The 23,707-nt window shown below is 39.0% G+C and overlaps 1 protein-coding gene across 8 annotated transcripts in view; it reads left to right on the top strand.

Moving 5' to 3' along the window:
- Positions 1-23,707, top strand: part of arhgap36 (Rho GTPase activating protein 36) — a 79,634-nt gene that overhangs the window by 14,713 nt on the left and 41,214 nt on the right. For 5 of the 8 annotated variants that reach the window (XM_061913468.1, XM_061913465.1, XM_061913469.1 and 2 more), the window contains 2 exons: positions 6,619-6,775; positions 18,899-18,967. In XM_061913468.1, coding sequence (XP_061769452.1) covers positions 6,619-6,775; positions 18,899-18,967 — 226 coding nt within the window. Of the gene's footprint in view, positions 1-2,902; positions 2,982-6,618; positions 6,776-18,898; positions 18,968-23,707 lie in introns of all 8 variants that reach the window. The other 3 variants (XM_061913472.1, XM_061913471.1, XM_061913466.1) reach the window with 2 other exon arrangements.

Genomic DNA, 23,707 nt, shown 5'->3' with positions numbered 1-23,707 from the left:
TGTTTGTATGTGTGTGTGTGTGTGTGTGTGTGTGTGTGTGTGTGTGTGTGTGTGTGCGCGCGTATATGTTATGGCTCCACTGGTTTATTTCGGAACCGTCACAATAATAATAACTGACAGATGACATGTTATGCATTACAAGAATACAAACCCTTTTGAATATCTTATTACTATTACTTGCATGTGTATAGCATGAACAGGGTACAGATAACTTCCATCTGTTGACAGTTTATTAACATGTTTTTTTTTCTTTTCTTTAGAGACGAAATAAAACACACTAAAGGACTATAGAACATAATCTCCGTCTTCATCTTTAACTTTATATAAAAGCTTTTTCTGGATGAAAGCAGTTTGAAAAGTGTAAACTACACACTTGGGCAATGACGCTTGAACACAGCACGACTTATCTACCATTGACTATAGTTGTTTTATCAAAATCACCTTTGTTGTTTGTCTTGTGACATGATGGCTTACACTACAGGCTCTGTGTGAGAAGCAGCAACGTGTGTGTGTGTGTTCACATGCGTGTGCGCGTGTGTTTGTGTGCGTGTGCCTTTCCATCATTGTGTGGAATCACCTTTGACATTCTCGTCATTTTGGCATAAAAAATGCTTGGATGAGCTACTTTCCGCACTGTTGGACATTTTGCGTGTGTGTGTGTGTGTGTGTGTGTGTGTGTGTGTGTGTGTGTGTCAGGTGTGACACAATGGTGCCTCTGTGTTGACAAGGGGACAGCAGGGAGTCGTCCTTAGCGCCACCAAGGGGCCTAATCAAGAGCGTTTACTAGTGCATGCTAATGACTCTGGTCCTGCCAGCATACTAATGAGAGATGCTTATCTAGATCTAATTGGAAGCAAGTGAGAAGAAGAAGAATGTTAAGATAAAGGTGTTTTAGTAAACGAGAGATTCCTCCAACTTTTTTGGAGTGAGCGGTGCTTCGGCTCTGTTTCCATTTCAGTTCCCTGTTAAGAGAAGTGTCAATTTGTCTTTTTTATGCTCTGCAACAGCCTCCAAATATACACAAGACAACATGAAGTTCCAAACCTCGATTTTTACTTGATGCGTTTGCTACTTTTTAGTTTGAAGCGAGGCTGGATCATATTGTGCTCCCCAAATGGGGCAGCAAAGCCTGCGGGGCAGTGTGGACTCAAGTTCATGTTTATCCAAGAAATAAGAACATCCATCCATTTTCTAGTGCTTGTCCCTCTCGGGGTGTAAGCAAATAGTAATTAACAGCTTAATAAGCAAATGCCTTTAAAAAAAATTGACTCCCGCTTTGGGCTTTTCGTGGTTGCATAACAACTAGGGCTGTGAATCTTTGGGTGTTCCACGATTCGATTCAATATCGATTCTTGGGGTCGCGATTCGATAATACATAGATTTTTTTCGATTCAACGCGATTCTCGATTCAAAAACATTTTTTTTTCCGATTCAAAACGATTATTCATTCATTCATTACATAGGATTTCAGCAGGATCTATCCCAGTCTGCTGACATGCTAGCAGAGTAGTAGATTTTTTTTTAAAGCTTTTATAATTGTAAAGGACAATGTTTTATCAACTGATTGCAATAATGTAATTTTGTTTTAACTATTAAACGAACCAAAAATATGACTTATTTTATCTTTGTGAAAACATTGGACACCGTGTGTTATCAAGCTTATGAGATGTGATGCAAGTGATCAATTTTAAAACTGCTCAAATTATGTTTAGGGCATCCCAAAACTCTCTACCATCCAATATACAAAACCTATTCCATGACAGAGATGATCACCATAGTTACAGTTTAAGAGGAAACAGCAAATTATATTTGCCTAAATTTAGAACCACTTTAAAATCAATGTGGATTTCAGTGCGTGCAGTCAGTCTGTGGAACAATTTAGGGGACGAGTTAAAAACGTGTTCTAGCATGATTCAATTTAAAACACTGTTTAAAAAAGAAGTACTGAAGAAGTACGATGAGGAAAGAGAGTGATGCCCTCAGCACAGAGCGATGGGAGAGAGGTGTATGGTCGTGTGTGTTTGGGCCCGTGTATGTGTGTGTGTGTGTGTGTGTGTGTGTGTGTGTGTGTGTGTGTGTGTGTGTGCATGTGTGTGTTTTGTCTCGTCTTGTCTTGTCTCATGGTATTGTTAGTGTACAGGAGTTTTTCTTGTTTTGTTTATAGAGTATTGTTCTTGTCTTATATTGTTTATGTCAAATGTGGAATGAGTGAGAGGGGTTGGGCTATTTTAAGCAGCTGCTTCATCCAACCCCTTTTCAAGCCCTGCATAAATATTTTTGCCAACATGTAAAAAAAAACAAAAAACTGTTTAGTTGTACTGTGCAGGTTTGAAATAAATATTTCAATTCATTCAATTCAAGTGTAAGCCACTGTGACACTATTGTTCTTTTTTTGTCTATTTTTTATAAATGTCTAATGATAATGTCAATGAGGGATTTATAATCACTGCTATGCTGAAATTATAACTAATATTGATACTGTTGTTGATAACATTCATTTTTGTTTCACTACTTAAGCGGTAGAAAATGGATGGATGGATGGATACTTTTGGTTTGTTCTGTGCCGTGTTTGTCTCCTCTCAGTTGCTCTGTTTATTGCAGTTCTGAGTGTTGCTGGGTCAGGCCTGGTTTTAGAATTGGATTGCATTGTTATGGTATTGCTGTGTAGTGCTTTGTTGGATTGATAGAAATAAATAAATCTATTTTTTTAAAAATGAGAATCGATTCTGAATCGTACAACGTATTCAATTCGATCCGTATTCGAATCGATTTTTTCCCACACCCCTAATAACAACACAAGTTATGCGTTTTTACTGTTATGTTACTATTTGGCATGCAAGCTAAAAAGTAGTCCACAAACATCTTTTTACTGCTGTTTTTTTGTTTGTTTGTTCCAAAGCAGCCGCTGAGTAAATGAAGTCATGATGGCCACAGTCGACAACTAGAAACGGGACATCAGGATTAAACATAAATAAATCGAGGTGATTCCCCCACTGACTGCTTGAAATGTAGATGTCTAGTGTTAAATGCTGGGGTGAAGCGCTTCAACCTTTCTGATACCTCCAAATGTTTGTCCCCACTGTTTGTGTTCCTCTTTAACCAGTGGGTTACAGGGGCAAACGTCAAAACTCCAAAAACGGCCAAAATACGTAAAGACCATAGAAATTCTGCAATGAAATACAGTAAACGCTGCAAATTCCAAAACACACACAAACACCAAAAGTATTTGTATGAGCCATGGTACTTTACAATGTAGAGCAAAATTCCAAAAACACACAAAAACACCAAAAGTATTTGTATGAGCCATGGTACTTTACAATGTAGAGCCACTTTTTTCACCGCTCACTCCCTGGTAACCACTTTAATGTCTGTTTTGTTCCGTGAAGTTGCAGCATTTTTCATACACACTTGTTTTGGAGGTTTGTGTGTAATTTGGGCATTTCCAGAATGTTTTTTTGATGCTGCAGCGTTCATGTAATTGCAACAATATCCTGTTGCATTTGTTCAATGGTGTTTGTGTCTTTTCAGTTTTGGTCAATTTATGTGTTTAGAGTATTTATGTCATGATCCTTCATGACGGTCTTGGACTTTCCTTAGTTTCAGTACTATTTCCTATCCGGCGCTCTTATTTTTGTTTCCGCTCCATTTGGTGTGTCTTCAGATTGCCAAATTAGATAGCATCCTAAGTCGGTAGTTCTTCTGTAGCATGGCGCTGCCGGATCATTGTTTTCTGCTTGAAGACGTGTATATCCTGATTGCCAATCGGGGACAAGGGAGAGAGCGTGGAGAAGTGGTGGCAAATGGAGGCAAACAGGAAGTGGAAACAAAAATAAGAGCGCTGAATAAGAAAAAGTGTTGAAACTAAGGAAACAATGAATAAAAGTCCAAGACTGTCATGACCGATCATGACAGTTTGGGAGTTCCTAAAGAGTTGGTGACACTATTACCACTGGGATGGACAACATGCGCTGTTTGTTAATTACTAATTAGTTGTGTACCCCTAACCTCTGAAATCACAATTTCATCTCTGCCTGCGCTGCACTTTGGCCATCGGCCATTTTCTTTTTGTTGAGTTTTTCTGTACTTCCTATCGCTGACACGATAGCACCCATCGATGCGACTGATGTGCAACTTTCAAATTCTGACTTATACTGTATAGGAGTGACCACAATGCCTGAAAGTGTTCAACTCCATCAGAGCAATAGTTTGATTGCCAGTGGGAGAAGTAAAATCTACTTAATGTAACAACTATAAAAAAAAAAGCTTAAAAAATGTAAAGCATTGTAAATTTAGTTTTTATTTAATTGTGTTTCCAGGCATTGTACCTTGTTGCAATTGAACAATATGCCATAGATTAAAGTCTCAAGAACTTGATGGTTGGATGCTCACCAGCCTCCTCTATTTTCCTAAATATTCCCAGATGATGGAATATCGCAGAATGATTAACGTTCCAACGTTTTCCACTGAGGGTCAAGTGATTAAGAGAATGGCACATAACAAGCTGTTATTGTACAGTGATACTTGAGTTTAATTGGTTCTTTGACACAGCGTGTACCTCGAAAAACTCTTATTTCCAAACAGCGTCATCCACTCAAATGAATGAATCCCTTTATTCCGTTCTTTACCCCCAAACACAATTTTGACATGCAACATGTCTATATGAACTATTTGAAAAGCAATGTAATGTACTACAAACAACTACAGTGCAGTAGTTTTGTGAAGTAATGTAATAATAATGTATATTATTTACCTTGGAGAATATCTCCTTCCAGCTGCTTCTCCATCAAACACACCATCAGCAGCTTCTACATATTTTCATGGGTAAATGTCAGGCATTTAGATATTACTATAACATCTTTGGCTGGCGTTATCGACTCATTCTGCCCTAGTGTGTTGCAGACCAGCAGTGATACGCTCCAACTGCTTCGCCAAGTTGGTTGCACGCTGATTCATGTTTTTGGTGATTTATTTCTTTAATTCAATGAACATCATCCTTTACCTGAGATCGGTAGGTTGTGAGTTCAAACCCCAGCCGAGTCCTACCAAAGACTATAAAAATGGGACACATTACCTCCCTGCTTGGTACTCAGCATCAAAGGCTGGAATTGGGGGGGTTAAATCACCAAAAATGATTATCGGCCGTGGCCACCGCTGCTGCCCACTACTCCCCTCACCTCCCAGAGGGTGATCAAGGGTGATGGGTCAAATGCAGAGAATAATTGTGCCACACCTAGTGTGTGTGTGTGACAATCATTGGTACTTTAACTTTTTAACTTTAACTTCTTTTCAGCACTGTCCTTCACACTCATTGTATTCCTTTCCATTGTTGGAAAACCAAGTTACATTATGTCCATCTCTAGCTATAAGCTAATGCTCGGGAGTATGACCAGATGTTTCGGGAGGATCTTACGGGGTTCACTGTGACATTTGCTATGCCAACTAAAGGTGGGGAGGCTCGTTACATTAAATTTTGCTCGCAACCTTAAACCTAAAATCAGCCAAAAGAAAGCTTTTATCTCAACTAGAAGAGGCAATTCCTTAAGGAATTGCGTGTGAATGCTCCAATTCTTAAGTCGAACTGAAATCCTGGAATTTTTTAGAATTAGTGAAGCAGAGCACACAATTCCCAAAGAGGCTGAATATTTTGAAGTTGGAAAAAATGTGGGAGTTGTGGAACTTTGAAGATTGTCCCATATATTTGAATGGGAATTTCCCCAAAAATTAGGGAATTTCGAGCAAAGCAGACATTTTTTAGAAAATGATTTAAAAAAACTTCAATGGTCTAAATGAGTTGAAATGGTTGGTGTTGGAATGTTTCATGTTGAATTGAGAAATGGTATTACGGAATTCCTGGACATACGGGAAAACCGGGAATTTTTCCAGTTCAAAAAATAACTTTGTTTTTTGTCCTGATTAAAAGGAATGTTTTGACGGTGGAATGGTTGAAATGCATTGAAATGTGTGGAAGGATTCGTCGTCAGGAAAAAGGGCTTTGGAAAAGCAGGATCTATGGAAAATCATGGAATTTTTTTTATCTTGGAAAAATGATAGTTTGAATTTCCAGAATGGTGGAATGTGTAACCATGAAGTAACCATTTTTCAAACTTCCACCATTTCCACATTTTTCAACGAATTCAACACATTCCACCATTCTGGAAATTCAAACTATCATTTTGAATTTCCAGAATGGTGGAATGTGTTGAATCCGTTGAAAAATGTGGAACTGGTGGAAGTTTGAAAAATGGTTACTTCATTTTGATTGGGAAAAATGTTTCAGAAAACCTGGAATTCTGGGAAATCTGGGAATTTTTGGAATTTGTCAAGAGAAAGCCCGAGATTCCGGAATAAGCTGAACAGTTTGAAGTTGGAACGGTTTGAATCGGGTGAAAAAATTGGAAGGTAGATCACGCCAAAATCTGGAGAAGTTGAAAAAACCATGTGTGAATGCTTGAACAGTTACATGCCACTGCTTATTTACTGATTCATTTTACCAGGTATTTGTTAGATTTTAGTTCTACAATGTGCTGCAGGCCACAAAAGTTTACTGGGCCTCTCTTTCGACACCCTGAAGTCATTAAAATTGTGACCTTTTTATTTGTATTTTTTTGCTGTGGTCAGGAGGGTCTCACGTGGGCGACCATGTTGGGTCAAAGCGTGCGTCTGCAGCCAGTGGCCATTCAGAACCTGTCGGAAGTGGAACGAGCCAGACTCCAGCAAGTGGCCTTGTACCACCTGGACCAGAAGGACCTGGACTTTAAGATCAGCATTCCCAGAGGTAGGACTCATTGTTGACTCTTTTGTTGGGGTCCTGTTACAGTTCTAAAAGCCTGGGAATGGTTCACATGTGTTGCGGAGAACGGCTTGTGGTTGTTGAACGCGCACGCCATGTGATTTACGAGCGCTTGCATGGCCGGAGGGACGGAGGTAGCAGAGCGGCCTAAGCACACTTGAATCCTTGCTTTGCGACTGAAACTGATGGATGAGGTAGCAGCTCACTTTTGAGGGCATCGAGACAGACAACTGTTCCAGCTGTTTTACAGCATGAAGTTGAAGGAGCCAAAGCAAACATTCCCAACATGTGCAGACAATCAGAAGGTCCAAGTGAGTCCTGCGATTTGTTTCTTGCTCATGAGACTCTGTGGTTCATCTCCGTGTCTAGACTTTTTTTTTCATCCCAAGAGAGTCAAAGTTCTGGAAAAAGAAGATTTTATTGTTCCCAAAAACAAGTGACCAACTACAGGTTTAGTGTGTCACTATCTTTTTACAAGACATGTGTAGTGCCCTTGTAGGTTGTAGTCAAAATGCCTCGCGAGCATGAATGCAATACACACTAAAATGTAGTGTCAAGCGCACCAAATTTCTGGCTAATAATTACATTTAACATTTACAGTAATTTACTGAAAAATACCAGTTAATTGCTGTGAGGTATAAGATTATTTTTTATTTTTGGAGACATACTGTATGTTGTAATATTACAGTACATTTTGATTATAATATTTTACTGTGAAATGTTAAATGCTGTCAAGGTTTTAACAGTGTACGGTTTACCGGTACTAGTGTACTGTTGAATCGTATTCGGTACTAAACCGCCTCTAAAAAGTACCGCTCCACCGCCCCCCATCGTCGTCACGTTGTGACATTGCTGGTTTATTAGCAGAGCGGCATGTTCGGTAGTGCACAATCACGGAATACTTACAAGCAGACACAGTGTGTAGACAGAAAAGGGAGAACGGACGTATTTTGGCTTAAAAACTAGCGATAAAGGTGAAGTTATAAAACTGAAACGCCCTCAGGAAGAGTTGCTTTAAGACAGTGGTCCTCAATATTTTTTGCACCACAGACCGGTTCAGTATAGGCGTTATTTTCAGGGACCGGTTTTCTACATGTGCCAGATAACTACAGCAAAAATATGTACATGAAAAATACAACTCACTATAAAGCTGAATTAGTGGGAGCCTTGGGCTTATTTCTTTGCAATGTATTGCAGATGGAAATCAGCCTTTGGCTACAATTTGTCACATGTATATTTTATATATTCATTAATGTGCATTGTATCATGTCACAAAGTCATAACAAATATAAATAAAGAATTGGTAACCCCACTTAACGTACTGCATGAGACATTGATAAAGTTCTGTGAAAATTATTGTCTTCTGTGCAAATTTAAAGAAAGTAAACAGTGGAAATGACACGGGGTAGTTGATTTATATAGTTTGTATTTATGTCTTAATTTTTTGTTCAATCCAAGATGGGCTGTGATTTAAAGTTTAATTGCTATGTTGACAAACTGGGATTAAGTCTAAGTTCTTTGTGTTCCTCATAATGTTTTTGAAACTGCATCAATTTTTTTCCTCAGAATTTTCAACTAACTTGAAGTGTTGTGTTCAGACGATTATTTGTTGTACGGAAATTTTCAGAATGTGCTTTTTCCATTTAGGCCAAAGTAAAACAAAGAAAACAATCTGAAGTTGTCTTAGTTGTATTTTTAAACTGTTATGCCATGATTTTACTCGACCGGCCCATGTGGGAATAGATTTTCCTCCGTGCGGTCCTTGAGCTAAAATGAGTTGGACATGGCTGGTTTATACAGTATATTTTAATGCCCCTTTGTTGGCATTGTCAACCCTAATCATAAATGAAGCTTTCAGCACATCAAAATGTTGACATCTATAGTTATGTTTTGATAAAACATGCAATTCGGAAACGGCCCGTGCAACAACAACAACAAACATCAGTAGACGCACAGTTAAATCATGAAATGCAACCTACCTGAGCAAAAACAATGCATATTTATCTGGAAGAGTCTTGATACAAATGGCAACTTCTTATCAGGACTTTCATTGTACATCTACAAGCTTTTTGGTGGGTCTAGTGCAGGGGTCGGCAACCCGCGGCTCCGAAGCCGCATGCGGCTCTTTGGCAACTCTGATGCGGCTCAGCTGCACAATCGCCGACCCCCCCAGATTGTTGGGGAGAGATTCCGGAATTCAATGCCTCTCCCGGACATCACCCGGAGTCAACGTTCTCCAATTTTCACTCGGACTACAATATTAAGGGCGTGCCGTGATGATATTACTCTTAACGTCCTCTTCAACGTCATCGCGCCCACCAATGACGGAATGCTATTTGCGTCCTCTTGAACGTTATCGCGCCCGCCATTCACGGAATGCTATTTGCGTCCTCTTGAACGTCATCACGCCCGCCATTCACGTAATGCTATTTGCGTGCCGACCGGACACGTGCATTTCGCTGCTTCTATCGGCACATGTATGAGATTGCAAGGCATACTGGGTGACACAGAGTACACTGACGGTTGTGATATAAACAACCTTAACACTCCTACTAATATGCGCCACATTGTGAACCCACACAAAAGAAGAATGACAAACACATTTCGGGAGAAAATCCTCACAGTAACACAACATAAACGCAACACAACAAATACCCAGAATCCTTTGCATCCATGACACTTCCTGACTATGTTGTACACCCCGCGAGCACCAACCCCCCCTCTCTCTGCGTGGTTGAGGTGGGCGGGGTTGGGTGCGCTGGGTGTATAACATAGTCAGGATGTGTCATGGATGCAAAGGATTCTGGGTATGTGTTGTGTTGCGTTTGTCTTTTGTTACTGTGAGGATGTTCTCCCGAAATGTGTTTGTCATTCTTCTTTTGGGTGGGTTCACAATGTGGCGCATGTTAGTAGGAGTGTTAAAGTTGTTTATATCACAACCGTCAGTGTACTCTGTGTCACCCAGTAGGCCTTCCAGTTGTGTGCGTGCATCTGCGGAAGCCTCTCACAACATGTTGCTGGACTGGCAAACGGTTTGTACATGTTGCAGAAGGTGTTTAAGGCAATGGCTTCATAGCATGCCCTTATTCTTTTCATCTGGGTGACCACCAGCAGATATTGGCGAGAATAGTTGCGACTCCCATTGTCTTCCTCATTTTGTGAAACGGGTCGAAATGGCTCTTTGTGTGGTAAAGGTTGCCGACCCCTGGTCTAGTGGGACAGGCTGAAGTTAATTTGGACAGAATGCAGTCGTTTATAAATTATTTAGTGTTTCCCTGCGGCCCGGTAGCAAATGCGTCACGGACCGGTGGTTGGGGGCCACTGCTTTAAGACATGGCTAGCTAGCATGCGGCTAACATCTAGCCCCAGTCTGCAGTGTTTTAGCTACTTCTAAATCACTAATCCTCGCCTCCATGGCGACAAGTAAAGTACGTTTCTTACAAGTATCATCCCTGCGGGAAGCGGAATAGCTAAACATGTTTCACTACACACCGTAGCTCACCGGCGTCACAGCTCATGACGCCATACCTGAATGTAAACAAACGCCATTGGTGGATCTACACCTGACATCCACTTTAATGATACTGTCAGGACTTGATCAAAAATAGGACTCATATGCAGAGTGGAGCACAATACGGCAGGCTTTTATTTTGAATCTTTACTTTTCACCTCCTGAGTCGGGGCAATATAACAATTGCTATAAACTGACAACGAGGCGAAAAGGTTTCACAAAAGGTGAACAAACCGAAAATCACTCCGAAAGGAGGAAACAAAAAATGTCAATCTCTAACTATACTTAGCGAGGAATATAACTATGAAATTTAACACCAACAAAAAAAAACGCTCCAAAAGGAGGGAGAAAAAATGGACTATAGAACCTCTACACTGTTTCTGTTATAGAAAAATAGTTAACAAAAATTTGCTCAAAAAAAAAGAAAGCACTGTAAGAATAAACTGAACTCACCACTTCGACTTGAAAACTTAAAAAAACAAAAATCACTTGGTTTAAAGGCCTACTGAAACCCACTACTACCCACCATGCAGTCTGATAGTTTATATATCAATGATGAAATATTAACATTGCAACACATGCCAATACGGCATTTTTAGTTTACTAAATTGCAATTTTAAATTTCCCGGGACTTTTTTCTTGAAAACGTCGCGTAATGATGACGTATACGCGTGACGTCATGGGCTGTTATGAATATGAGCGCTGCGCACACACACAGCTAAAAGTCATCTGCTTTAACGGCATAATTACACAGTATTTTGGACATGTGTGTTGCTGAATCTTTTGCAATTTGTTAAATTAATAATGGAGAAGTCAAAGTAGAACAATGGAGTTGGGAAGCTTTAGCCTTTAGCCACACAAACACACGGTGATTCCTTGTTTAAAATTCATGGAGGTGAAACTTTACTATGGATCACAGCGGACATGGATCCCAACCGAATGTCAACCAGTAGGTTTCGGTGAGAAAATTGTGGTTAAAAAGTCGCTTCTTACCGGATATCAGCTGAGCTTGTGCCGTCCATGCTGCCGTCGACTTCCCTGAGACACTGCACGTCAACACCCGGCCGTGGATGTACACTTCCGACTATCAGGTACTGTTAAACACACTAAAACACTAGCAACACAATAGAAAGATAAGGGATTTCCCAGAATTATCCTAGTAAATGTGTCTAAAAACATATGAATCCGTCTCAATGCAACGCGATTTCAATCGCGTTTTTTTTTTTTTACTTGTTTTTTGTTTTTGTTTTCCGTCGCTATCAATATCCTCAAACACGAATCTTTCATCCTCGCTCAAATTAATGGGGAAATTGTCATTTTCTCGGTCCGAATAACTGTTTTTGTTGGAGGCTCCCTTTAAAATCAATGTGAATATATGAGGAGCCATTAAAACGTGACGACATCGTCTGCGACTTCCGGTAGAGGCAGGGCTTTTCTCCAGTTGCGAACTTTATTGTGGAAGTTCTCTACTAAATCCTTTCAGCAAAAATATGACAATATCGCAAAATGATCAAGTATGACACATAGAATGGACCTGCTATCCCCGTTTAAATAAGAAAATCTCGTTTCAGTCGGCCTTTAAGAGAAAAGGAAACTCAAAATACTTACAAGGAAATTCAGAATCCATCCATCCATCCATTTACTACCGCTTATTCCCTTTGGGGTCGCGTGGGACGCTGGTGCCTATCTCAGCTACAATCGGGCAGAAGGCGGGGTACACCCTGGACAAGTTGCCATCTCATCGCAGGGCGAAATTCAGAATCAGGATACTCAAAGCAAGATAAGACAAGGCTTGGGCATGACGCTGGAGATGCACGAAACAACGAGACATTCTGGCACAGAACAAAGGGAGACAAGGACTATAAGACACATGGTGTTAATGGGGAAGAGGTGGAAACAAGTAGGGATCAGGGATGACATTAGACTGATGACAAGCGGAAGGGCAACTGACCTAAAACAAAAGTTTTTTTTTCAAACTAAAACATGAAATTCACAAGACAAAACCCAAGATAAGAACTCCCTCATGTAGTCGATACTACTATGATTACATCAAGATTTTTTAGCATCACAAAATCTTTTTTTGTGTTTTTCAAATTCATATTATGTTTATAAAGTCAGGAAATATGTCCCTTGACACATGAGGACTTTTAATACAACCAATGCCATCTTATCCGTAACGACTTGGTATCGGATTGATACCCAAATTTGTGATATCATCGAAAACTAATGTAAAGTATCAAACTACAGAAAAATAAGTGACTATTACATTTTAACAGAAGTGTAGATAGAACATGTTAAAAGAAAAAGTAAGCAGATATTAACAGTAAATGAACAAGTAGATTAATCATTCATTTTCTACCACTTGTCCTTAATAATTTTGACAAAATAATAGAATGGAAAATGACACAATATGTTACTGCATATGTCAGCAGACTAAATTAGGAGCCATTGTTTGCTTACTTACTAATAAAAGACAAGTTGTCTTGTATGTTCACTATTTTATGTAAGGACAAACATGCAATAAGAAACATATGTTTAATGTACCCTAAGATTTTTTGTTAAAATAAAGCCAACAATGCATTTTTTTGTGGTACCCTTTATTTAGAAAAGTATCAATGTATCAAAATACATTTTGGTACCGGTATCAAAATACATTTTGGTACCGGTACCAAAATACACTAGTGCAGACGTACTCACGCTGTTGTCATCATTAGACTTAGGCACAATTATGTGCAAGTTTGCTAAGACCATAGACATCTATGGACCCCATGGCCCGTGTGTCTCTCCTCCGCTTCGCTACGTCAGTGTGGCAGCCAATCTTATAATTAAAATCAGTCATTTACACGGCTGTCAAAAATCGTATTATTCATAAATGTAAATCATTTTATGTAGCACAGTTGTAGTTAAAACAGTCAAGTTATGTTTTACCATTTTTTATCTATTTATTACTTTTTCGTGTGCTGCAGTTCTTGAGTAGAAGCCAACACTTTAGGACATCCAATGGGAAGGGGGCGTTAGGAAGTTGAGAGTAAATTCCCGGATGACTCGCCTCTGCTGACGTCCTCTTGTGTCATTTTAGAATGTCAAGGGAGAGACCAACACTGTCCATTAGAGTTTGTGTACGTGTGTACGTGTGTACGTGTGTGTGTGTGTGTGTGTGTGTGTGTGTGTGTGTGTGTGTGTGTCTGTGTCTGTGTCTGTGTGTGTGTCTGTGTGCGTGTGTGCGTCTCCTACGAGACTACCAGAGGCTACATTTAAGCTGCTTTTCTCAGCCTCGGCCTCGCTGGTTTTCTCAGGACAATTAACCTCTAACCGGTTCAACTTTGACCTGGTCTTGTGTTGTCGTCTTTAACGTTGAAAGCTCACAACTTTTTTTTTAACCTCTGATAGGATAAATCGGGTGAAGCCAAACTTTTTTTTTTCTTTTGTTATTATTCCAGATTTCAGTTTTCATTTGCATTGGGACTAAATGAGAGTTTATTATGGTGTCAGTCTTTATGGGGATATTTTCTACCACATGGATGTGGCTTATTGTGCCAAATTATATTTCATTGAACAGCTGGATTTTTCAAAGTTTTAAAATAAATATTGAAACTTTTATACTGTAGGATGCTACATTAGATTGGAGTAGGTATTATATTCTCAATAAATGAGAAGAGGAAAAAAAAAGTTGTTGATATCTGCAGTTCCCTTCAAAAAGTGAAACTTCATAACCTATAATGGATGCATGAATATTTATTAATTCTTTCACACATTTGATGATCCACCTATCTATCTATCTATCTATCTATCTATCTATCTATCTATCTATAACCTATGGCTAATAAAAAAACAACAACTTCAATATATCATTCTTCAACTGTCAAATGTTAAATATTGTAAACCATCAGCTCACGATCCATTCAGCCAATAAGCTGATTTTTACAAACCCCGTTTCCATATGAGTTGGGAAATTGTGTTAGATGTAAATATAAACGGAATACAATGATTTGCAAATCATTTTCAACCCATATTCAGTTGTATATGCTACAAAGACAACATATTTGATGTTCAAACTGATAAAAAAATGTTTTTCCTGTAAATAACCATTAACTTTAGAGTTTAATGCCAGCAACACGTGACAAAGAAGTTGGGAAAGGTGGCAATAAATACTGATAAAGTTAAGGAATGCTCATCAAACAGAGTTGGGTGCCATGATTGGGTATAAAAGCAGATTCCATGAAATGCTAAGTAATTCACAAATAAGGATGGAGTGAGGGTCACCATTTTGTAAGCAAATTGTCGAACAGTTTTAGAACAACATTTCTCATCGAGCTATTGCAAGGAATTTAAAGATTTTACCATCTACGGTCCGTAAAATCATCAAAAAGTTCAGAGAATCTGGAGAAATCACTGCACATAAGCTAAGATATTACGGACTTTTGATCCCTCAGGCGGTATTGCATCAAAAACCGACATCAGTGTGTAAAGGATATCACCACATGTGCTCAGGAACACTTCATAAAACCACTGTCAGTAACTAAAGTTGGTCGCTACATCTGTAAGTGCAAGTTAAAACTCTACTATGAAAAGCCAAACCCATTTATCAACAATATTGTGAAACGCCGCCGGCTTGGTTGGGCCTGAGCTCCCCTAAGATGGACTGATGCAAAGTGGAAAGGTGTTTTGTGGTCTGACAAGTCCACATTTCAAATTGTATTTGGAAACAGAGGACCTGGTGTCCTCCAGAACAAAGGGGGAAATAACCATTCGGATTGTTATAGGCGCAAAATTCAAAAGCCAGCATCTGTGATGGGATTGGGGTGCATTAGTGCCCAAGGCTGGTGTAACTTACACATCTGTGAAGGCACCATTAATGCTGAATGGTCCATACAGGTTTTGGAGCAACATATGTTGTCATCCTAGCAACGTTATCATGGACGCCCCTGCTTATTTCTGCAAGATAATGCCAAGCCACGTGTTACAACAGCGTGGCTTCGTAGTAAAAGAGTGCGGGTACTTTTCTGACTCGCCTGCAGTCCAGACATGGACTCCCATCGAAAATGTGTGGCGCATTACGAAGCGTAAAATACGACAGCGGAGACCCCGAACTGCTGAACGACTGAAGCTCTACGTAAAACAAGAATGGGAAAGAATTCCACTTTCAAAGCTTCAACAATTAGTTTCCTCAGTTCCCAAACGTTTATTGAGTGTTGTTAAAAGAAAAGTTTGATAAAACACAGTGATGAACATGTCCTATCCCAACTGATTTGGCACGTGTTACAGCAATGAAATTCTAAGTTAACTATTTTTTGCAAAAAAAAATAAAGTTTATGAGTTTGAACATCAATTATCTTGTCTTTGTAGTGCATTCAATTGAATATGGGTTGAAAAGGATTTGCAAATCATTGTATTCCGTTTATATTTACGTCTAACACAGTTTCCCAACTCAAATGGAAAGGGGGTTTGTATTTTAATTTGTATTATTTTCTTACAAATGAATATTTAATTGTATTTTTCTATAGTGATATGTCATCATAATTGCATATACTGTACCGATTTTTCGCCCACTGAGAAATAGATTATGAAAGTTTTGATTCATGTCATAATTTTCTTTGTTTTTCTTGTGCCGGGAAAAGTCCCATGGTTCCACCTACTGTTGACGTCCATTATGAACACCCACCTAAAACACCAAATATGGTTGACACTTTTCTGTTTATAAAGTGCACGTCTTTCATCCATAACCCTAGTGGAGTGTGTTTGTGCAGACGTTTTTATGAGCACGCCCACCTTCACGCTGGCGAGCATCCCTGGGAGTCTTTGTGAAACGTGTCACACCACTCCAGGGACACTTTTGCTCGTATTTGCTTCGCGAACAAGAGTTCTCATGCTCCCGTCTTGACCATTTTTCCTTTTCCCTTTGCTCTGGGTTTTTTCCCCCCCCTGCTTGATGAGAATAATCCCTATGTCTTTAGTCTTGAGTCTGCCCAAAAGTAATAATAATTAGGACTATGTTGATGAATGACAACATCCACTTAATCAGATAAAACAACCCCTTTCATTTCTTGTTTAGAAAGAACATGAAAAAAAAATCTTCTTTCAAGTGGGTTAAATGTAATAACATGTTTATTATTGAAAACATGAATCCTTCAACTAACCTGATTGTCACTCTCTGTTATGCTTTATTGCCTGCATGTGAAGCTTTATTAAAAATAGTTTTGTTGGTTTAAGTGCATCCAAAGGGGCCACTTTAAACCTGCAGTTATTGTTTTTTTGGCCAACAGTATATTCAAAAAAATGTTTTAAATATTTATCAATAAGATATATGATTTGATATTGCACTGGTTCGCCTTGTCATCGATACAAGCATACTGTATATCGCTTTAATACAGTATATTGACCTACATTGGTGTGAGCATCTTTATTGTGCAAAATGTATTAAAATCCCTCCACATATCCTGGATTTTTTTATTCTATGGGCCCACAGTTGAAACATTTTAGACACCCCTGATTTAAGTTCAAGAAAACAAAATTATTTGTTTGGTTTGGTAGATTAAGGATGTTATTGTACAAACCCCGTTTCCATATGAGTTGGGGAGTTGTGTTAGATGTGAATATAAACGGAATACAATTATTTGCAAATCATTTTCAACCCAAATTCAGTTGTATATTCTACAAAGACAACATATTTGATGTTCAAACTGATAAACATTTTTTTTTGCAAATAATCATTAACTCAAGAATTTGATGCCAGCAACATGTGACAAAGAAGTTGGTAAAGGTGGCAATAAATACTCATAAAGTAGAGGAATGCTCATCAAACACTTATTTGGAACATCCCACATGTGTGCAGGCTAATTGGAAACAGGTGGGTGCCATGATTGGGTATAAAAGCAGCTTCCATGAAATGCTAAGTAATTCACAAACAAGGATGGGGCGAGGGTCACCACTTTGTAAGCAAATTGTCAATCAGTTTTAGAACAACATTTCTCAACGAGCTATTGCAAGGAATTTAGGGATTTTACCATATACGGTCTGTAAAATCATCAAAATCTTCAGAGAATCTGGAGAAATCGCTGCACGTAAGCGATGATATTACGGACCTGTGATCCCTCAGGCAGTACTGCATCAAGAACCAACATCAGTGTGTAAATGATATCACTACATGGGCTCAGGAACACTTCATAAAACCACTGTCAGTAAGTACAGTTGGTTGCTACATCTGTAAGTGCAAGTTAAAACTACTATGCAAAGCGAAACCATTTATTAACAACACCCAGGAACGCCGCCGGCTTCGCTGGGCCAGATTTTATCTAAGATGGACTGATGCAAAGTGGAAAAGTGTTCTGTGTTCTGTGGTCTGATGAGTCCACATTTCAATTTATATTTGGAAACTGTGGCCGTGGTGTCCTCCGGAACAAAGAGGAAAATAACCATCCGGATTGTTATAGGCGCAAAGTTCAAAATCCAGCATCTGTGATGGGATTGGGGTGTATTAGTGCCCAAGGCATGGGTAACTTACACATCTGTGAAGGCACCATCAATGCTGAATGGTCCATACAGGTTTTGGAGCAACATTTGTTTCCAACCAAGCAATGTTATCATGGACGCCCCTGCTTATTTCAGCAAAACAATGCCAAGCCACGTGTTACAACAGCGTGCCTTCGTAGTAAAAGAGTGCGGGTACTTTCCTGGCCCGCCTGCAGTCCAGACATGTCTCCCATTGAAAATTGTGTGGCGCATTATGAAGTGTAAAGTTCGACAGCGGAGACCCCAGACTCTTGAACGACTAAAGCTCTACATAAAACAAGAATGGGAAAGAATTCCACTTTCAAAACTTCAACAATTAGTTTCCTCAGTTCCCAAAAGTTTGAGTGTTGTTAAAAGAAAATGTAATGTAACACAGTGGTGAACATGCTCTTTCCCAACTACTTTGGCACGTGTTGCAGCCATGAAATTCTAAGTTAATTATTTTTTTTTTTTAAAGTAAAGTTTATGAGTTTGAACATCAAATATCTTGTCTTTGTATTGCATTCAATTGAATATGGGTTGAAAAGGATTTGCAAATCATTGGATTCCTTTTTATATTTACATCTGACACAATTTCCCAACTCATATGGAAACGGGGTTTGTAAATTAAAAATAAAATAGATTCAAATAAAAAGAAAAATATATATTTATAATCACAATAATGATGACAATAACTTTTAAAATATGTGAATAAAATGTTATGCATTCTCTACTTACAAATTTGAGTCTAATGTTTGAGATAGCTGCCTGTACATCACACATATTAAACTAAAAAAGGAATATTATTACACGTGTGTGTGACAATCATTGGTACTTTAACTTTAACACACTCCAAACATCAGTTGAATGGAAAAAAAAATATTCAAAATCAGTAAGAAATAGAAAGACACACATTTTAAAATGCTTTAATCGATCCATAAACTCTTGTGCTCTTGCATGTTGTTTTTTTTGTTGTTTGTGCACACACACACACACACACACACACACACACACAGACGGACGGGTGATGATGTGAGATCAAAGAAAGTGGAACAATGCAAACTTTGATAACATCTGCTTTTTTTGTTTTCCTGTCTTTTTAACCACAGAAGTACACAAACACAGAAAATCCCTGCGCAGGAAGTTTGACTCATTTTCCAAAGAAAAAAAGGAGCGTGGTGAGTTGACATGGAATACAAAACAATCAGTATAAATGTAAAGATCAAGACTCTGATGGGAAATTGTGTGGGAATGGAGGACCCTGAAAAAAATAAAATTATATATATATATATATATATATATATATATAATATAAAATGTATTTATTTTTTATTTCATTTTTTTATTTAATGGCTTAAGTGATAGAGCTTGTATAACTCTAAATACTACAGTATCTCAAATCAATGTTACCCATTAAAATGAATTGAAATTCAATAATACATTCTGTGCAACGTTCCCCTTCAAAACATCACAATTTTAACACGTAACATGCTTTTAAGTAAGAAAAAACAACTTCTTTATAAGAAATATTGTACAAAAACAACACTTTAGAACATACTACAAATAACTGCAGTCTTTTTTTGAAGTTCTGAAATAATAATGTGCAGTACTATTTACCTTGGAGAGTGGACTTCGACTATCTCCTTCATGCTGTTTCTCCATCGAACACAGCATCAGTCTTTATATTTTCATGGATGATTGTTTATATCAGGAATGTCAAACATGCAGCCCGCTAGCCGATTCAGGCCTGCAAACAGGTTCAATCCGGCCTGCAAGATTCAATCAATCAATCAATCAATGTTTACTTATATAGCCCTAAATCACTAGTGTCTCAAAGGGCTGCACAAACCACTACGACATCCTCGGTAGGCCGACATAAGGGCAAGGAAAACTCACACCCAGTGGGACATCGGTGACAATAATGACCCAGTGGGACGTCGGTGACAATGATGACTATGAGAACATGCTACTGTGAAAGATCAATCCATTATGGATCCAACACAGTCGCGAGAGTCCAGTCCAAAGCGGATCCAACACAGCAGCGAGAGTCCCGTTCACAGCGGAGCCAGCAGGAAACCATCCCAAGCGGAGGCTGATCAGCAGCGCAGAGATGTCCCCAGCCGATACACAGGCGAGCAGTACATGGCCACCGGATCGGACCGGACTCCCTCCACAAAGGAGAGTGGGACATAGAAGAAAAAGAAAAGAAACGGCAGATCAACTGGTCTAAAAAGGGAGTCTATTTAAAGGCTAGAGTATACAAATGAGTTTTAAGGTGAGACTTAAATGCTTCTACTGAGGTAGCATCTCGAACTGTTACCGGGAGGGCATTCCAGAGTACTGGAGCCCGAAATGAAAAAGCTCTACAGCCCGCAGACTTTTTTTGGGCTTTGGGGATCACTAATAAGCCGGAGTCCTTTGAACGCAGATTTCTTGCCGGGACATATGGTACAATACAATCGGCAAGATAGGATGAAGCTAGACCGTGTAGTATTTTATACGTAAGTAGTAAAACCTTAAAGTCACATCTTAAGTGCACAGGAAGCCAGTGCAGGTGAGCCAGTACAGGCGTAATGTGATCAAACTTTCTTGTTCTTGTCAAAAGTCTAGCAGCCGCATTTTGTACCAACTGTAATCTTTTAATGCTAGACATGGGGAGACCCGAAAATAATACGTTACAGTAGTCGAGGCGAGACGTAACAAACGCATGGATAATGATCTCAGCGTCTTTAGTGGACAGAATGGACCGAATTTTAGCAATATTGCGGAGATGAAAGAAGGCCGTTTTAGTAACGCTTTTAATGTGTGCCTCAAAGGAGAGAGTTGGGTCGAAGATAATACCCAGATTCTTTACCGTGTCGCCTTGTTTAATTGTTTGGTTGTCAAATGTTAGAGTTGTATTATTAAATAGAGTTCGGTGTCTAGCAGGACCGATAATCAGCATTTCCGTTTTTTTGGCGTTGAGTTGCAAAAAGTTAGCGGACATCCATTGTTTAATTTCATTAAGACACGCCTCCAGCTGACTACAATCCGGCATGTTGGTCAGCTTTAGGGGCATGTAGAGTTGGGTGTCATCAGCATAACAGTGAAAGCTAACACCGTATTTGCGTATGATGTCACCTAGCGGCAGCATGTAGATGCTGAAGAGTGCAGGGCCAAGGACCGAACCCTGGGGAACTCCACACGTTACCTTAACGTAGTCCGAGGTCACATTGTTATGGGAGACACACTGCATCCTATCCGTAAGATAAGAGTTAAACCAAGACAGGGCTAAGTCTGACATACCAATTTGTGTTTTGATACATTCTAATAAAATATTATGATCGACAGTATCGAAAGCAGCGCTAAGATCGAGGAGCAGCAACATAGATGATGCATCAGAATCCATCGTTAGCAATAGATCATTAGTCATTTTTGCGAGGGCTGTCTCCGTCGAGTGATTTGCCCTGAAACCGGATTGAAAGGTTTCACATAGATTGTTAGACGCTAAGTGTTCATTTAACTGCTCCGCAACAATTTTTTCGAGGATTTTTGAAATAAAGGGAAGGTGAGACACCGGTCGGTAGAAGATTGGCTTCACGGTGGCAGAGGGGTTAGTGCGTCTGCCTCACAATACGAAGTTCCTGCAGTCCTGGGTTCAAATCCAGGCTCGGGATCTTTCTGTGTGGAGTTTGCATGTTCTCCCCGTGAATGCGTGGGTTCCCTCCGGGTACTCCGGCTTCCTCCCACCTCCAAAGACATGCACCTGGGGATAGGTTAATTGGCAACACTAAATTGGCCCTAGTGTGTGAATGTGAGTGTGAATGTTGTCTGTCTATCTGTGTTGGCCCTGCGATGAGGTGGCGACTTGTCCAGGGTGTACCCTGCCTTCCGCCCGATTGTAGCTGAGATAGGCGCCAGCGCCCCCCGCGACCCCTAAAGGGAATAAGCGGTAGAAAATGGATGGATGGATGGAAAATTGATCTGCATTTTTAAATGAAAGAAACTGCTGTTCTAAACATGTCCACTAGATGTCGCAATAGCAAATAGTTTATACCAAACAAGAGGTAAAAGATAAAGCGGGGATGCGACTCCTCACCCTCAACCCAACATAAAACAAACAGAAGTAAAAGGTTAAACTACCAACAGTAACAATGCCTCCTAGGAAGGCACAGGTTGACGAGCTGGAAGAAATAAAACTCTCGCTTAACTTTATGTCTGAAGAGTTGTCCAGAGTGGCAAACCAACAAACTGCACTTAGTCAACTAGTGGAGGAAGTTAGAGAGCTAAAAAAAATAATTGTAGAATAAGACAAATCAATTAAAATATTGGAAGGACGTGTTGATGAACTTGAACAATACACAAGAATGGATGATGTGATTGTCAGTGGCTTGAACACCAAACACCGCTCATATGCTCGAGCAACTGCAGGTGAAAAGAATGGTGGGGATGAGTCCACGATGGAGCTAGAAAACCTGGAGCAACAGGTCCTGCAGTTTTTTCAGTCTAAGAACATTGAAATAGACAGTAATGCTATCTCTGCCTGTCATACCCTCCCTCGAAGGGATAACTTGGCAAAACAAGCAATTATTGTAAGGTTTACAAACAGGAAAGTAAAAACTGATCTTTTGAGACAGTCTAAAAAGTTAAGAGGTACGGCAGTGTACATTAATGAGCACTTAACAAAAAAAAACTCGGACATAGCAAGACAGGCTAGGGCCCTAAAGAAACAAGGGAAAATTCAGTCCACGTGGACACGGAATTGCAAAGTCTGGATAAAACTACAGGGCACGCCTGAAGAAGCAAAGGTTCTAGTAATCAGAGAAATGGGGGAGCTTGAAAAGTACAAATGATGAAACCAGTAATCATGTTGCCAACTTGGTAATTGAATGTTAATATAACAGCAAATGAATGAGTGAAATATGAACTTTGCACTATGTTTGAAAACGATATAGACCCTGAAAAAAATTTATTCAATGGCATAGCAATGAATTGCAAATATTATACAGATGAACAATATAATGACAGTATAAAATTAAGTAACCAATTAACAATTATACATATTAATAGTAGAAGTCTGTCTGCAAACTTTCACCATATAAAGGAATTTTTAAGTCAATTTGTAAAACCTTTTAGCATTATAGCAATATCAGAAACTTGGATAACTCAAGAAAAAAGTGTAGATTTTGGTCTGAATGGATATGAATTTGTGCATTTGGATAGAATAGATAAAAAGGGAGGAGGAGTAGCACTCTATATTGATAAAAATCTAAACTTTATTAAAGTTGAAAATATGACATCTATCATTGAACAAGTAATGGAATGTATAACGGTAGAGATTATAAGAGAAGGAAGAAAAAATATCCTAGTTAGTTGTATATATAGAACTCCGGGATCCAAAATAGAAACCTTCACCAAAGCTATGGAAGGATTATTTTATAAATTGAATAACAAAGAAATATTTATTAGTGGAGACTTTAACATTGACTTAATACATACAAGTAGCAATAGAGAAACAGCTGAATTTATAGACACAATGCACAGTATGAGTTTGATATCTTTGATAAATAAACCAACAAGAATCACATCACATAGTGCCACCCTAATTGACAATATATTTACCAATATAATGGATGACAACCTAATATGTGGAATCTTGATAAATGATATAAGTGATCATCTCCCAGTCTTTGTGGTCTACAACTGTGCCAGTAAAATTAAAATCAAGAATGAATGTGAAACTGTCTATAAAAGAATCATAACAGAGAAATCGCTCAACAAATTCAAGAATGAACTACAAAAGCAAAATTGGAATACTATTTATGATAAAAAAGAAGTTAATGCAGCTTATGAAGAATTCTTAAACACATTTAAAATACTATATGATGGAAATTGTCCAGTAGTAAATTATAAAAGGAAGTCAAAGTACGGCGAGTTTA

Source organism: Nerophis ophidion, linkage group LG10 (genome assembly GCF_033978795.1).
Source record: "Nerophis ophidion isolate RoL-2023_Sa linkage group LG10, RoL_Noph_v1.0, whole genome shotgun sequence".
Classification (NCBI taxonomy): Eukaryota; Metazoa; Chordata; class Actinopteri; order Syngnathiformes; family Syngnathidae; genus Nerophis; species Nerophis ophidion.
This window is presented reverse-complemented; position numbering and strand designations above follow the sequence as displayed.